A 16,305-nucleotide genomic window follows, 5' to 3' on the forward strand; every position below is an offset into this window, starting at 1 on the left:
GCTGATGTCCAAGTCGGTTCAGCTGTTGTCTCAGTAACCGCTCTGCAAGCGGAGCCGGGGTGCTTGGGGGAGCAGCTCTCCCTCTTCATGGGCTCCTTCCTGTCTAGGAGAGGAGGGCAAGAACAGTCTGGCTCTTGGATAAGCCTTGGCTGAGAGAGCTCAGCTAGTTCTGCTCACCCAGGCTTAGTGCAGTTAAGGTTAGACATGCAGGAGTGCCGGGAAGGAGCATTAGTGGCATCAAAGGGTGTCACCCTGGAAGGACGGGGCCAAACAAATGCTGGGAGGAGATACGAGCACTGTCTTATAAATATATCACATTGCAAAGGAAAGGAAAGTGCCGTTTAAACAAATGGTCAGCAGTGACACCAGCATGAACTGCTGCAGGTTGGGCTGCAAGTAAATTGAGATTGGAAGTTGGGAGAAATTTCCATATTGTTTGAGCCGTGAGATTTCGGAATAGTTTTCTTTTAGAAATTAATAGGCCAAAAAGGCCTCTGAAAGAGCTGCAGGGAAGGCCTCTTGCTCAGTGCAGGGTTTTGGATTGACAACAGCCAAGTGTAATTTCCAAAGGACTCTCTCTGTGCTGTTAGGAGCGTGTAGGTATGACTTTGTAGGAGGGACAGCTTGAAGTTGTTCCTTGAGTTGTGTTGTGTTGTAGCCACATGCTGTAAGGCTGCATCATTTTGGCTTTTCCAGTAGCTGTTCCTCTTATGTATAATCCAGATTGTGCTGAAAGGATCCATGTCTTTATCCGATTTAGAACTGGGGTTGCTAATCCAGGAATGCCTGTTGCATTCATGTCTTGCAATGTCATAGATTAATGTGTAAAATACTCAGTAAAGAGCAGCTTCTTCATTAGCATGGGTTTTAACATATATTTTCTTCTAAAATTTTGGTTCTATTTTATTTTTTTTCTGCAGATCTTGGTTTCCCATAGGAAGCTATAAACTTGTGTACAAGATTGTATTTTGCTGCGGTAGTTCTTTAAAATGATTTGTTTTGATTAAAAAATGATTCTGCAGTACCATAGAAAATGCTCATATGAGCAGAAATACTTCTGATGACAGAATCTATACATGTACTGGACCATAAATCTATTGAATAAAATACAGAGTTTCCACAAGACCTTTATCCAATGTGTATTATAGAAACCTCTTAAAGTCATGGCAGCTGGCTTGGATGTAGATGCAATTTGTGTATGTGTTGTTTCTTGTAGGATGATTAAGATGTATTGGGTACAGAGGGTAGGAATAAAAGTGTTTTGAAGAAGCAACACATTTCTGTTTGCATACAGAGGGAGAGCAAAAGACTTCCTGCTTTCTGCAGCTTTTCAGTAGTAGAGTTTAAAACTGCTGGGCTCTTTGTGCCAATGTCTTCCTTGTCCCATGCTCTCCATCGTAGCTTTCCTGGATATCTTGGTGTCCTCTACATTAATTTTAAAGATACTCATACACCTCTCTGTTCTTCTTAGTTTGTTTCTCCTTTTTTACTCTCTTTTGCAAGTTTTTCCTTTTTGTGGTATTTTTGCCTTAGAATTTCTTAGAGGTGCTGATGTGCTGGGTAATGTTTGGTTTTGCAATTCAGTTACACCAATTTCTATGATATTCAAATTTTTCATGAGAGAGCTGTAGATAGTTGCATTATAAATAATTCAAAGGACAGACATTCTGTGTTTATGTTTGAATTTACAGATTTCGGTCTGTCTTGTCTAAGGGTTTTGTGATGATTACTGAGTGCTCTCTGTATGGGTATCAGACAGTTGAATAGTGCAGTTTCCTTGCCACTGTTTACCTTATCAGGAGATACTGCTGTGTTGCACCATTCGACACTGGATATCATCTGCCCAGGCATAAAAATACTGTTTAAAGGGAGTCATTGCCCCTGCGTTGACTTTTCAGAACTCAGGGGCAGATGCAGTCCGTCATTGCTTGTACGTAGGGTCTAGTGCTGCAAGGCATCTCCTGTGAACGGCAAGAGTTTCTCCTCTAAATGAGATATGAATTTTGATCTCTTCACTCTTTCAAAAGCTGGAGTCATCACACTACAACAGATACACCAGAATAAAAAAAAAATCTGATAAGAGGCTGGATGATACTTGAAGAAATAACCTTTAAAATAAAAGATTGATGTAGTGCTTATATAGCCTTTTGCATCTGAGAATTTGTATACATGAATAGGTTGAGATCCTATGAAAGAAAAAAAATAAATATTTTTTTCTTCCGTTTTACTTATAGGTACTAAATGAAGCAGTGGGTGCACTCATGTATCACACTATCACTTTAACACGAGAAGACCTGGAGAAATTTAAAGCACTTCGAATAATTGTCCGAATTGGCAGCGGTTTTGATAATATTGACATCAAATCTGCGGGAGATTTAGGTATGGCTATTAAAGATATTATTTTACATCTTATGCTTGCCTCCAGAAATTTGATAGCAGCTGAGTCACTGCATTAAGACTATCTGTATCATTTACACTAACACCTCTCATCAAAGTGTTTAAAAATTATTATGGCGATATTATCATTTGTTAATTATATGATAATATTAATAGTTTTGTGACAGGATGACAATCTTATCTGTTCAAGATAAATCTAGAGAGCAAGGTCATAATGTTTCCTCGCTTCTTTCACCGCAGTTGTGTGTTTTAACTACGGCCTTCTGTAATCCAATTACAAAATATAATTCCATCAATATGGCAAAGTACGTCTGTTTGAATAAAAAATGAGTTCATTATTAAATGCCTGGGATTTATTTATGATGCATGATATTTAGTACTAAAGCACTCCATAAAACAGAAATACTGATTTTGTAGGAGATTTAGTTGGTTTTGCTTCAAAATAAATTAAGAAAGCAGAAGTGTGAAGAGTTGGTACTTAGTGTTTCACTGTAAAAAAGCAACAACCTGATTTTTACTTCACTTGTTTAAGCATAATCTCTCTGGTATCTTTAATCTATAGGTAAAAATGTACCACTCTTAGGTTTTCTTCGTATTCTTTCTGAGTAAGTAGGGATAAGTTATTTGATATATTCTTCTTATATTCTATCCATGATGTTTTGGGAAGACCTTGGAAGTGCTTTGTTCAGTGTGACAGTGCTTAGGCCTGTTCGTGGTCCCATGGATATAGTGAGGAGCTGTGATACAGTTTTGCTTCTCGCTACATGATAGTAAAATAACCACCTTTTTCTGACGGCTCCATATTTTGCATGTCAGGCAGAGGCCAGGAATTTCACTGCAAGTTAATAGAAAGAACAGATCAGATTTGAAGGCATCAAAGGTTTGATGCTCCTACTTTCTGTGAACAGTCAGACACCTATGTTGTGATCCACCGAAAACAGACACGTGTAGAAATTGGCCTGGAGGCCAATCCTAGCTGCAAAGCCCTGTCCTGGGTACGAGGGCCCAGTGCTGCTCAAGGCTGTTGGCACAAGAGGAGCAGCTCTGTGGGTTTGTTGCCTCTTCCTGCGAGTCTCCAAGCTGGATGGTAGCCCAAACTTACAAGTCAAATGCATTCACATAATGTCTCAACACTGCCTCACCGTTACCTGTACAAATCACTTTCTTGCTCAGTTTCCCATTTGTTGAAGTAGATAAATAACGTGTCTCTCCAGGTGATGTGAGAGTTCATTTGTAAAGTACTTTAGTTCAGTTATGGAATATATCCTTAGACCTTGAAGTATGACCTGCTCATGGAATGTAATTCTAAATTTTTCAGGTAATTTTCAGAGAGATCCCTAGTGGGGCTTTTACCAACTTTTCCATTTTGGTATTATTTTCATGTCACTATTTTTACTTTTATTGAAAAGTATTAAAACAGATGTTTTCAGATAAAGATTTAGCCTGCCTTTTCTTCACTTTATTAACAGCTGACTAGAAAATATGAGATGCAAGTGTAACTGGATGCAAGTGAGCTGGGAGTTGAGGGTAAAGCCGATAGGCTCCTGAGTTTTTCAGCGTGGAACCTGTGCGCCAGATCACTGAAAGCAGCTGGAAAAAAAGGGAGAGAAGCAGGAGCAAGGGATGTGAGATAAGAGGGAAGAATGTGTTATCTTTTCCTCATTCCTTTCTCTTGGTGCTTTTTGTGGTTCATTCTGCCTCTGCCTTTCTGGAATTAGCTGTTTTCAAAGGGGAGGAAAATGTGGAGGGGAGGAGAAGAAAATTCTGTTATTTACAATTTTCTTAGGAAAACCTGTTAGGAAAGAAAGCATAAGGTGAGTTCAATTCTTTGTCTTTCCGAAGGCATAATGCAATTTCTTCAGCTTTTTAAAGCATTGGTTTCATTGATGCTAGCTATTAGCAGACATGCCTATTAAATTTGACTTGCCATGCAAAATCTGCATTTTTGCTCCATGAGAATGACTTTTTTTTTGTATAAATAGAGCTGTTTAATGTGGTCCACATAAAGAGAAGTTCTTGTTTAGTCAAAAAAGAGTACATTTTCCCTATTCTCTCTCTCTCTCTTTTTCCATCTAAAATATGGTGAGTTTCGTACTCCATTGATGTTAGCAGGATGCCAAGATTAAAATTCCAGCAAATGGAGCTGTTTTATCTATGTGAGTGTAAGAGTGACTCAGCCGGCTGTATATCTCTGCTGAAAAAAGAAGAAAAACAGTTGTGCAGCCTGCTTAGGTTGATTTTTACTGATCTAGGAAGGCTGGAAAGTACCAGGCAGCAGAAAAAAAGATATTTGAATGTAAAGCATAGATAAATATGGTACCAACTTATTATAAACATGGTACCAGATTTATTACTATAAATGAAGAGAATTTTTCCTTGTTTCATAAGATATCGTGGTGTTAACTGAGGCTGTCTGAATATTTATGTAGAAATCCAACAACTAAACAGTAAAAGTAGTGCTAGTTGTTTTTCCCTACAAAATACGTTTTTCTCTGCCATGAAACTACGCTGTAAGTTGTCTGTGATCTCAGTCAGTGCAGTGGAGACACAACACCAGTGAGAGCTGGTGATGGGAGAGAACATAAATAGAACACAATGAGATCAAACAGGACACAAACTTCTCAAATAAAGAGCATTTTGCTAAACTGCTGCACACCAAGTACTGCCAGATAAATGGCTGTCTAAAAGGCAGAAAGGATAACTTATCTGCAATTGCAGTCATTTGTTGCCTCACCTCTTTTTCTGAGGTAAAAAAGCGAACATAGTGAGTATTGCATCTATCCAGTTTCTACCATTGTGGAAATGTTTTAACTTCTTGACATTTCAGCTGTCACCTTTTCAGTTGTTAGTAGCATGGACTTGCATTATCTTTATATACCATGCAGGAGCACATTTTATATTTCTCTACTGATGTTTCAGTGGGCTATCTCTTTAATAGGTCTGTGAGGGATCAGGAGAGGACTTTGGTACTATTTGTAGCAATTTCTTTGTGCAATCTAAAACAAAATGTTCCTACCAATGTCATGATCACCCATATATATATATATATATACATATATATATATATATATTCGTGTCAGAAATAAGCCTTCATGGGACAAGTATTCTTACAGAAATCGCTATTTTTAAGTAGTTTAGTTTTTTAATAATTTATATAGTTAGTTTTGAAATTAAATTTAAACGATAGTCATTAACATCATTGTCTGTGTATTCAAAGCACCTGGTCCTGTGCGCATGTAAAATCTTTACTAAACCATAATCAACTTAGCTACTAAACTACCTGATATCTTAAATACATTCCCTTGGAGGTTTTGGTTGTGTGTGTACTGTTTGCCTTTAGTTTTGAGACCCAGTAAATATTAAGAAATTTAAAAGAAATCGTGCAAATACTTACCACCTGTGTCATCCAGCGTTGTATCTGTCAGGAACTTACTTGTCAAAGAAAGTGTTGAAATGCCCATAAATGAAAATTTTGAATTCCTTTAATCCTGGATTGCTGCTGAATGGGAAAAGGTAAGAAATACTTGGCAAAGTGATACCATGTCCCCACCATCCCTTGCAGGGATCGCAGTGTGTAATGTGCCAGCCGCCTCAGTAGAAGAAACGGCGGACTCTACGATGTGCCACATCCTGAACCTGTACAGGAGAACCACCTGGCTTCACCAGGCTCTGCGGGAAGGCACGAGGGTACAGAGTGTGGAACAGATCCGGGAAGTGGCGTCCGGAGCTGCCAGGATCCGAGGGGAGACTTTGGGCATTATTGGATTAGGTAGGTTGACTCCAAGGGGTTTGCAATGCTCCTTGCCCCACGCTGCTTAGAAAGAATTATGGAGCTTTGATCTAGAAAAATGGAACATTCGATTCACTCATTTTCATGCTGGACATTCTAGGTAACACCACTTCGTTCCTGGTGTTTATATTTCTCAACTGTTTTTTGCCTTATACCTCTTGCTTCCCTCAGACATCTGACTTTTGTTAGTATTTCCTGAGTGTTTAAATTCCTGTACATTTTTCTGCTGTTGTTGCCTTGTGCCAATCACACCATGAGACATCATCTCTTCCCCATTCCAGAGCAAGGATCCTGCTACCCCAACCCAACACTACGTGTATTTAGTGCCATTATTACGTTGTGTTAATAGGATATTGCTTGTCCAGTGCCATATCTGGGTCTGTTTACGTGTTGTTATTTTTACTTTTTAACATACCTGAAAAGTCTTTGCAAAGGTAGCAGCCTGCAGGGCAGTGATTTGATGAGTTGGTTTGGGCTGGAAAGTCTGAAGTGCTTCCAAACCTAATAAAATCACCTACCTACCTCTTTGAATGTCCCTAAATGTGTTTCAGCATCTAACAGATGGACAGGTTTGCCTGGGATGAATTAATTACTGTCTGTTACAGAAGTAGAGAAGAAAAACAAGCAAGTCAGTTTCTGTTTGCAAATTATTCAGTCATGTGCCTGTCTTATCAACGATCTGATAGACTGTGCCTGTAGTTGCTGTGGTATTCAGCCACAGGAATTAATAATAAGATTGTGACAACAGCACGTCAGACCTCAGAAAATCTTTAGTACTTAAATGACTGTTCCAGTTACACATTGCTGTCAGATTAACTCAAGCCACTAACTCTTGCTTTTCGAAGCTGAAAACAGCCTGGGATAACATAGTACTGGTTGAATGAGTATGCGAGGTAGCAAAAACATCTTCACAGTCAGAGAACTGCCTTTAAAATATGACTTTCAAGAAGTTAGTCATGAAGTTGATTTCTCACATCTATACCCATGCAATTATGCACTCATTTAAGCCTGCTATGATTACTGACTCACAGTCACAGCATCCATACATAAATAATAGTCTATCTTGCTTGCAGTGTTTTAAAAATTGAAATGCATGTCTAGTTTTTGAAACTCAGGCCCCAATTTAGATGCTATGGGCTTACTTGCCAGAGATATCAGTACTATTGCCATTTTGTTTATTGTATTGCAATTATATTCTGGGTTGAAATGAGAATGAATCCTCATTGCTATTGAGCTTTTTATTAATACATTTTTTACATGTCGTTTTTGTTGAGAATGATTGAAACATATAGAGAAACAAGTGGATAATCAGAATGCCAGTGTGTGCTGTGTCACGTAAAGTCCTAGTTTTTTTAAAAGCAAGCCTTTTGTGTGCATTACATGTTGAAAAGCTAATAAAATACAGTTTTAAGGGCACACATCTGTTACAGTTATTAGCTGGTAATTTTCTCTGTTCTGTTATTGTTTCTGTTGCTCTTGCTACAGATGGAATCTTCACACTTTCAAGGAAGATGTTTTATAAAGTCAATTTTGAAAACATCCACAGTTTGTTTTTTTGTGTGAATAGGCACAACACTGTGATTCTGACCTGCTGCTATAGCAAACCCCTATGTAGCAGACTACCTACATAATAACAAACAGCATAGTGTTAAAAGCTGTAAAAATAGGGCTGTGCTACTTTAGTGCATCTGAGCACTTCAGGCAGCTAGACTGAGATGCACTTTCCATTGCAGATGATTGAAAGAGTCTGTCTATCTCTGGTTTTAGACCAAAGTGTATATTTGCAATTGTATTCAACAGTCTTCCCTGTAGGTTGTGTTTCCCTAGTGTCCTTGTCCCATACATGCAGTTTTGCCTCATTATTTTATTATTAAGATGTGTCAGCAGCAGAACTGTTGAACCACTAAGATGCTATGAGGTGAATGTAGCCCATAAAAATCTAATAGTTCTTGTCTTTGTTAATCTTGCTTTTTTCTTCTTCTTTTTCCTTTCTCTCTGCTTCTGTGTCGTATTTCTGGTTCCCTCCTTTCCCATGAACGTGCTTATCTCTTACCTCCCAGCTATGACTTTCTATTCTTGTCTTAAACTTCGGTCTCTTCAGCAATGGGTTGCTTAAATTATATCACTTTCCTTTGGCAGCAGCCAAGTCCAGACCTTCTTCACATCCGTTTCTGGGCTGCTTTCTTGTTTTGCCAGTGAGAAAAACCCTAGGTCTTGCCTATCTCTCTGCTAGGGAATGACAGAGTCATTCTCTCCAAAGCTCCAACTACTCACTTCCTTATCCACTGGTCTAGCCAAGTTTCATGACTCACTTGCCTTTTTTCTTTCCATCACCCACTCTCTTTTTTTGCCTTCTTTCATGCACATTCCTGCTTGTGACACTTGGTGTATTCTGCTTAATCCTATTACTCCATATGCCTGCTTTAAATTTAACCCTTTCTCTCATCCTCTGCTTGTATTGAGGGTGAAGATAAGCACAAAAAAAGGAAGAGAAAAAAGAAAAGACTCCAGGGTATAATGCTTTCTTTTATGGTTAGCCTCTGAGTTCCTTAGGGCAAAGCCTGCAATTCTTTCTGTCTTTAATGAAGTGTGTGATAGTTTGAGCTTTCCATAAATAATAATATCACATCATTTTAAAAAGCTGTCCTTGTCACTTTGGGTCTTTATTACAGTCCAGAGTCCCGTATTTCAAATGATGCATTGGAAGCTTAGTTAGCAAGTCCTCTATTTTAGGGAAAAAAAAAAAAGGCACTACCTTTTCAAATTTTTTTTATTAAGAATATTTTATGCTCAGCACTATGCAAGTACTTAGATAAATAGATAGCTGGACATGACCCTGCAGTAATGATCGTTTTGCAACATTGAAGGCTGTCAAATCATGATCTCTTCCCTTTCCTCCCCATCGCGAACATTTATGATGAGGAGCTAATGTGCTTCCTCATTCACAGAGGTGAAATTCCCTCCAAATACTTCTGTGTCTGCATCATAACTATTGTCATCACTCAATCTGACCTCACGTGCTTCATGGTTTCCCTCTCACCAGCTGGAGCACGGGGTAGACGTTGGCCAAAGCCCCGGTCCGCATTATCAGGCGAGATGAGGCCTTACGAGCTGAGCGGCATTGCAGGGTAGGGTGGCATTACCAAGTGCTGCTAGCCCTGTCGTGTACTCGTCTGGAAATAGGACAAAATGGCACTCTCCAAGAAGACTCATTCCAGAGTTCTCCAAGAAGGATGAAGAATTGCCTGAATTCCCCATTACTTTTGCCCAGACAGTAACAGATGGTAAATTAAGGCCGCTTTACTTTCCATGGACGTCTGCAGGCAGGTCAATGTCTGTGTAGTATTGAGGGCATTTTATAAAACTTTGTAAAACCAGCACAGGTAAATACTCTTTACCTGTGTAAAGAGTAGCAACTCTTGCTACTGTTGCTCACAAATCAGGTCATTGACAAGGTTGAGAACAGAGACACCTACAAACTGGGAAGCTTTTGGGTTAGTGGATGAATCACACTGTAACAGGAGAACAGGCATTTTAGATGCGAGTCTTCTCCTGCCTCTGGTTTCGCTGAATTGGTGCACAGGCTTTGCTACAGCTTTGTGTAAATCTCTAATTTCTAAAATACACTATTGTTAACCCGGCTTTTTCTGCAATTATATGAAACATGCAATTTGTGTGTTTTTCCCCCATCGCAAACCAAGAAGTTCATTTAGCATTTTGAACTTCAGAATTTGCCTTTTCTTGGAAGCACCCAGGTGCCATGAATATTCATAGCAGTTGTATATGCTTTAAAGGTAGAGTTGCCCCGAAGGCATGAATCTTTCTACACTGATCTGTTGTTCTTGATCTACTGAGGTAGGTTTCGAGCCACTTGACATGTCCATGAGATAGGCTTGTAAAAATAGAGCATTTTTCAGTAAAAGAAAAAAAGTAAAGCTGTTGTAAGTTTATAGTTGTTCTATGTGACTTTAATTTAAAAAGAAATTGGCAGATTTATTTGTTCATCTATGCTTTTGCCTAAGGAGTATAACTGAATATGAACTGTCAGTTACAGAAGAGCTTTATCCTATAAAGTAATTGTAACGGGACAATTCTGCCCAAATGTACGTGCTTGTGATTCCCAAGTATTTCAGAAGGAAGCTGTGCATATTTAAGATGGTTTTAATATATTAGCCTGGTTGCAGTGAATAGAAAGCATAGATTTAAATGGAGACCCAGTTGTAAGAGATTTAACTGCAGTGAGTCCCCTCAGGTATTAATATTGTAAAGGGTGTAAAAAGAGCAGATGACAGAATGTTGCATGCGACTATGAACCTATGAAAGGGAGTTAGGAGTAAATGTGATATGCTTCTTTGAAAAATATATTTTTGTTTACAGTGTGTGACTGATACCTTGAGCTGTGAGCATGCCAAAACTTGAAATAGCTGAGACTTGGCTAATTTGTTTATAAAAAATAACCTTGAAAAGCAAACAAATAACATGTATGTAAGTATTGAAATGAAAGGTTTTGAAGAGTGTTTTAAGTTTATGTCCCCAAAGGAAAGCAGACAGCCCCCATCAGGTTGACAGACTATTTAATATTCCAGGCACATCCATCAACAAGCTCTGTAGAATTACTGTGTTCAGGTTAAATCATCAACAGAAAACCTCTCTTCCTGTGGCTTCTGGAGTTTATTCAAAGACTAACTGAAAAGCAGAGGGGAATGCTTTAAAGCACAATTGGAAAGATATGGGATTTCCCTGTGTTGTTTTGATTTTTTAAAACAAACTCAGATGTTACCAAAGAAAAATGACTTTTTTTTTTTATCTGAGATGTTGTTATTACTGTCTAGTGAATGGTACTTTTGAAACGTTTTTACCTAAAATGTGTAATAATCTAATGTGAGCACCTAGTATGTAATCTTCTGATCTGGGAAATATTTTAGTCTTCACTCTTCAAGATATCCTTATTCACAAGATAGACTGCTAATTTTCTTTAGCAGATTTTATATATATATGTATATATATAGGTAGTGTATCAAAATGAAATATGCCCCTTCTAAAACCTGTGGCATGAAAAGCCTGAAAAGCAATTTCAAACACAGGTCTGAAATAATATGACCGTAAGGAAAGGTGCCAAGAGAAGATCCAAGGGCAGTGAGAATACCAAATGGTATTACACTCTTCTCTTTCTAACAAGGTGCCATTTGGTGGGCTGTATCCACGATTTAGGTATATTTTTAAAAGAATTTTTGAAAGACTCAAATGACTGATTTCTCCTAGGCATTTTAATGCTGAGAGGATGTTACTCAAAATGGAAGAGAATGTTAGTTCAGGAGGAGATTCCATGTATTGAGAATGGTTGTGCCTCAGATTAAACAAATTATGTTTTATTGCATCCATCCATTTTTGAGGATTAATTTTATGGCTTTTTATTGAAGCCAGCTGGTCGGACGTGGGTAAGTGTGGGTCCTTGGCAGGATGTGCTCGGAAGCGGTCGTGTGTTACCACAAGCGGGCCCAGCAGGCCAGCGCCTCCATTACATGGATTACTGTGGATTACACAACAGCTTTTGGCATTGCAGATCTCCATTTGCAAAAGGTGCAGACCTTTCACTCTGGGACAAAGCCACACGAAATGGTCCAGATTTAATGTTACTGCTCGTAACAAGGATTTCAAGTGGGATGGGAGCTGCCTTTTTTAATCCTGTCATGTGTGCTGTGCAAAACTGCATCACTTGATACAAGTGCTTGCAGTAGGAAGGAGCGGGCTCCATAGGGCAGCTCCTTCCCATATGTTTTCACTGTGTCTCTTGTTGGCAGGGCGTGTTGGGCAAGCAGTAGCGCTACGTGCCAAAGCCTTTGGCTTCAGTGTCATTTTCTATGACCCGTACCTCTCGGACGGCATGGAGCGGGCCCTGGGACTGCAGCGGGTGAGCACTTTGCAGGACCTGCTCTTCCACAGTGACTGTGTTACCCTGCACTGCAACTTGAACGAGCACAATCATCATCTTATTAACGACTTCACCATCAAGCAGGTAACGAGCGCTGGGGGTGCCCTGCTGCTGGGGGCCAACACCTTGCAGGGCTTCTTTATCTAAATGAGCTGTTCTCTTTTAAAAGTGGTTTTTTTTTTTTTCTTTTTGGTACTTTGAGAGCACACTTCAGTCATATGGAAATAGTGTGTTTTATGTGTTGTTATTTTTCTTGACTTTTTTTGCTCAGTAGCATTGCATTTATGGAAACAACATGCGCTTCTACGTATTGTTCGGATTTAACTATGTTGCATTCACCTAAAAATACTTCTGTTACTTCTGGTAGTTGCTTCCTTTACTTGCATGCCCTGGTAGCGATTCTGTCTTTCCCTCTCGCTCCTCAGTTTGGGTTTCTCCTGTGTGATTGAAGGATTGTGACTAAATGCCGCCCCCCTGTGCTCAGTCCTAATGCTTGCACAGTGGTTCCCTCATTAATCATATTTGTAGCATTGCATTATTTTGGTAAACATAATAGTGCTTTGGATTAGTCCTGCCATCTGCCTATTTTTTTTTAGGTGATATTTAAATCATTTCCTAGTCCAGGCATGTGCTGATTACTTGATTACTGTGCTAATTGTGACTAATTCAATAGTAAGATTTTCGCCTTAAATAACTAAGTTCTAATTTCAAACCTCAATATAGATAACAGTGAGGAATATAACTTTGAAATGCAAGAATATGGTTTCTATGATAGGATAAATAATTAATTTTACATTTTCATGACAGCACTCCTCTTTTTGTATAAAATCACTGGAGAAATAGCTTACACCTACTAATCTTGAACTTTAGGAGAACTTAAGTAATTACTGAACGTGTTCCACATTTGTGTAGGTTTGTGGTAGAAAACTAATGATATTATATCTGTCTCAATTTGAGAGCTGAGGATTTTGCAGCCCAATCCCAATATAAAACTGGGTTTGGGGATTGGAAAATCTTAAAATTAACAAGTTTAGGAAAAGCCATAATCTGAATCCAAATAGAATTGAACCCAAGTAGGTTTCAGGGGGACCTTTTAGAGGCTTAGCAGTGCCCAGTCATTAAGAGTGCCCAGTGAAACTTGGCCGGTGGACCCTGGGAAGTTTATCGGTGAAATAACTGGGGTAAAATTTATGATGGCTCCTGATTGGGTAATATTCATAGACCAGATCTTCTGAATGTGTAGTAAAAAGAGCAAAATAAGCTGGCAGGTGCCATAGTTGATTTCAGCTTTTTAGAGAGTATTTAATGCCACTTTTTGCATGTTTGTGTAATAGCTAGTTTTTAAATTAAGTGCAGAGAAGTATGCTGCATCTTGTTTCACTAAATTCTCATCCTGATTTTTTTTTTAAATGTGAAATTCCATACCCTTGAAATTTATTTGAAATTGTGATGTCAGTCAAAAAGCTTTGAGTAGCTTTTCCTTTCTATTAGTCAGCATTCCGCTTGGCCATCATGTTTGGCCTTGTAGTCCCAGAGTGGCTCAGAGAGTTGTTTCAAGCCTGTGCTTATTGAGCCCGTGATAATCAAGTGCTCTTAAGAGGAGCTGAGGTCATCTTTTGTTTCACAGATTTGAGAAGACACTGCAATTAAATGCAGTATATTTCTAAAGCAGTTCCACAGCTTTAATGTGGGGGCACTGCGGCAGCAGTCAGCACTTTAAGCCGTGATGTTCCCTTTCAAGATTCTGCTTTTTGAAAGGTCTTCTTCAACTGCAGGAGCCCTTACAGTTTGTCATGACTCACAAAATTCATTCCCATTACAGTGCATTTATAGGTCCATGTTCTGTTTGATTTGGCCTCGTCTTAGTCCTACCCTTAGAGCTTTGTAAATAGTCCTGAATCTTGAAAACTCAAGTAAGGTTGTTATGGACGGATAGCAGATTTCAGTACGAGTTCACTTTGATTACAAATCTCAAGGTCTCCAAAGTATATATAAATAGAGTAGGCTATACTTAAACATCAAATTATTTTCCCATTTACAAAAGCACAGAAATAGAAAGTCTGTCTATAAGCTCCCACAGCCTTTATGGTGTGTTTGCTTCCCGGATGAGCCCTCCTGAGCGAGTTTTAATCTGGTTTACCCCAGCTAACTCACATAGCCCAAGCACAGTCATGGTTTCCATCTTCCTGCTTCCCATCAGGAACCTCTTGTTTTTGTCAGACCAACTTATCCCCACGTCACCATTGCCTCACTGCTGTAATTCTCAAGACAATTGTCCAAAACTGACAGAAGGACCCTTAGTTCTGCTGCTATTGGAAGGGAACCTAATTTTCCTCAGAGACCAACAGATGTTCCCTGACAACCCAACTCTCTGAAGATGGAGAGGGGCAAGTCCAGATTAAGGCTAGTGAACTGACCAGTAAAATACCTTTTTTTTTTTTTTTTTCCTCTCTCTTTTTTTTTTTCTTCTTATAACCTTACTGTAAGCCTGTGCACTTTACTGCTTCGGTATTTCCAATGTTCTTGCATTAAAAAGAAAAAAAACTGTAGCTGACCTCCTCCAAACCTCCATGTTGCTCCTGAGTTTGGTCTTCCAAATCGGTGCTTCAGGTCCTACTCCCATTTATAGAAACTTTGGATTTATATATAGGTTGTAAATAGTTGATTTGATGGTAAAATGTTGGTGGAGGCGGTTCTTGTGGTGAAAGATGGAGTCAATTCAAAATGGAAGTTCGATCACTCATCTTCAGCATGGTTCCTACTCTTCATGTGTTTATCTTCATCCTTAGAAATGTGCTGAGATCAAAACCTGTATTTGAGACACTTGGTAAAAGATGCTGAAGAATTAGAATGGCTGGAAGTAGTGTTTAGAAATATATATATTTTTTTCCTTTATTTGTACCATCTCTCTTACTTAAACCTCCACTTTGCTTTCATGTTGTGGATATATTAGGGTGTAAATTCTCATAGTTCTCCCCACTTGGTGTTATCTACAGTGCTAATCTGCACAGCACAGCTTCTCTCCAGGGCACACAGCATTTGCAACCAAACTCATTTTCATGCTTTTTAGTTGAATACTATAAGAATTCTTTAAACCTTTATTTGAACAGTCTTATGGGGAGGAGGAAGCAGAAGTAACAACAATAAGTCAAATAGAGGTCTACTGTATTTTGGTAACTGAAGGGAGAAGGCTTTGGAAATCCAAAAGCATTGTTTTTTTTTCTGATTCTTTTTATCTGCATGAAAGTTTTAAACCACAAAATATGAATGTGAGAATGTACTGTAGTTTCTGTCACATGCAATTTCACAGTGAAATAAAAAGGCATAAAATGATTTGTCACTTTCATATGCACATTTGTATCTTTCGATCATGTTACTGCACAATATATGAAACAACGCTTCTACTAAAAGACACTACTTACAAGAAACAAAAGGTTGTTAAGTGCTGTGAAATAGCATTTTATGTTAGAAGCATCACATTTTGTGGTACTTTCCAATGGAAAGGGAAGACAACTGTTACAGGTTAAATCAGCTGAATAGCCTTTGTTGTAATGGATGTTTCTTTTGAGTAAAAGCTAATGCCACAACGATTTTATTTCATTTATTTTTATTTCATCATTCTTGTTTTTAACTTTCCCTAGATGAGACAAGGGGCTTTCCTGGTCAACACAGCTCGAGGTGGGTTAGTAGACGAAAAAGCACTTGCACAGGCCCTGAAGGAAGGAAGGATACGAGGGGCAGCCTTAGATGTACATGAGTCAGAACCATTCAGGTGCTTTTCCTTTATTTTATTTTTATTTTATTCACTTTCTTAGTTTTAAGTTGTAGTGCATGATGCAATCAACAGCAACAAGTAAATGAGTTTTCCCTTCCTTTGGTAGCTAAATACTCCTTAGTAAAGCAACATGAATCTGTGCAGCACTGGACTAATGCAAATGTAGATGGAGCTTGTTCATGTGGTCAGAAGTGAAAAAAAAAACAAGTGACATCCAAGATTTAATTCCTTAAAAAAAAAATCAAAATCTAATGGCCTTATTTGGTGGAAATACTAGGGAGCCCCGTTCAAATTGTGGGCATGGCTTTGTGTCACACGGCTTGGAGAAGACAGCTCTCTGCCATTGATAAAACTCTGGCTGCAGCTAATGGTCACGTCTGAGGAGACTCTCTGAGAAGGGGACCAGAGTTC

General features: G+C 38.7%; 1 protein-coding gene across 6 annotated transcripts in view; it reads left to right on the forward strand.

The window, feature by feature from the left end:
• Positions 1-16,305, forward strand: part of CTBP1 (C-terminal binding protein 1) — a 173,796-nt gene that overhangs the window by 145,959 nt on the left and 11,532 nt on the right. For all 6 annotated transcript variants that reach the window (XM_088524949.1, XM_088524954.1, XM_088524952.1 and 3 more), the window contains 4 exons: positions 2,235-2,379; positions 5,960-6,166; positions 11,989-12,203; positions 15,761-15,891. In XM_088524949.1, the coding sequence (XP_088381075.1) occupies positions 2,235-2,379; positions 5,960-6,166; positions 11,989-12,203; positions 15,761-15,891 (698 nt within the window). The remainder of the gene's footprint in view (positions 1-2,234; positions 2,380-5,959; positions 6,167-11,988; positions 12,204-15,760; positions 15,892-16,305) is intronic.

This window comes from Tinamus guttatus, unplaced genomic scaffold, assembly GCF_059628265.1.
Source record: "Tinamus guttatus ecotype Peru unplaced genomic scaffold, ASM5962826v1 Tinamus_guttatus_pri_ptg000218l, whole genome shotgun sequence".
NCBI classification, from domain to species: domain Eukaryota; kingdom Metazoa; phylum Chordata; class Aves; order Tinamiformes; family Tinamidae; genus Tinamus; species Tinamus guttatus.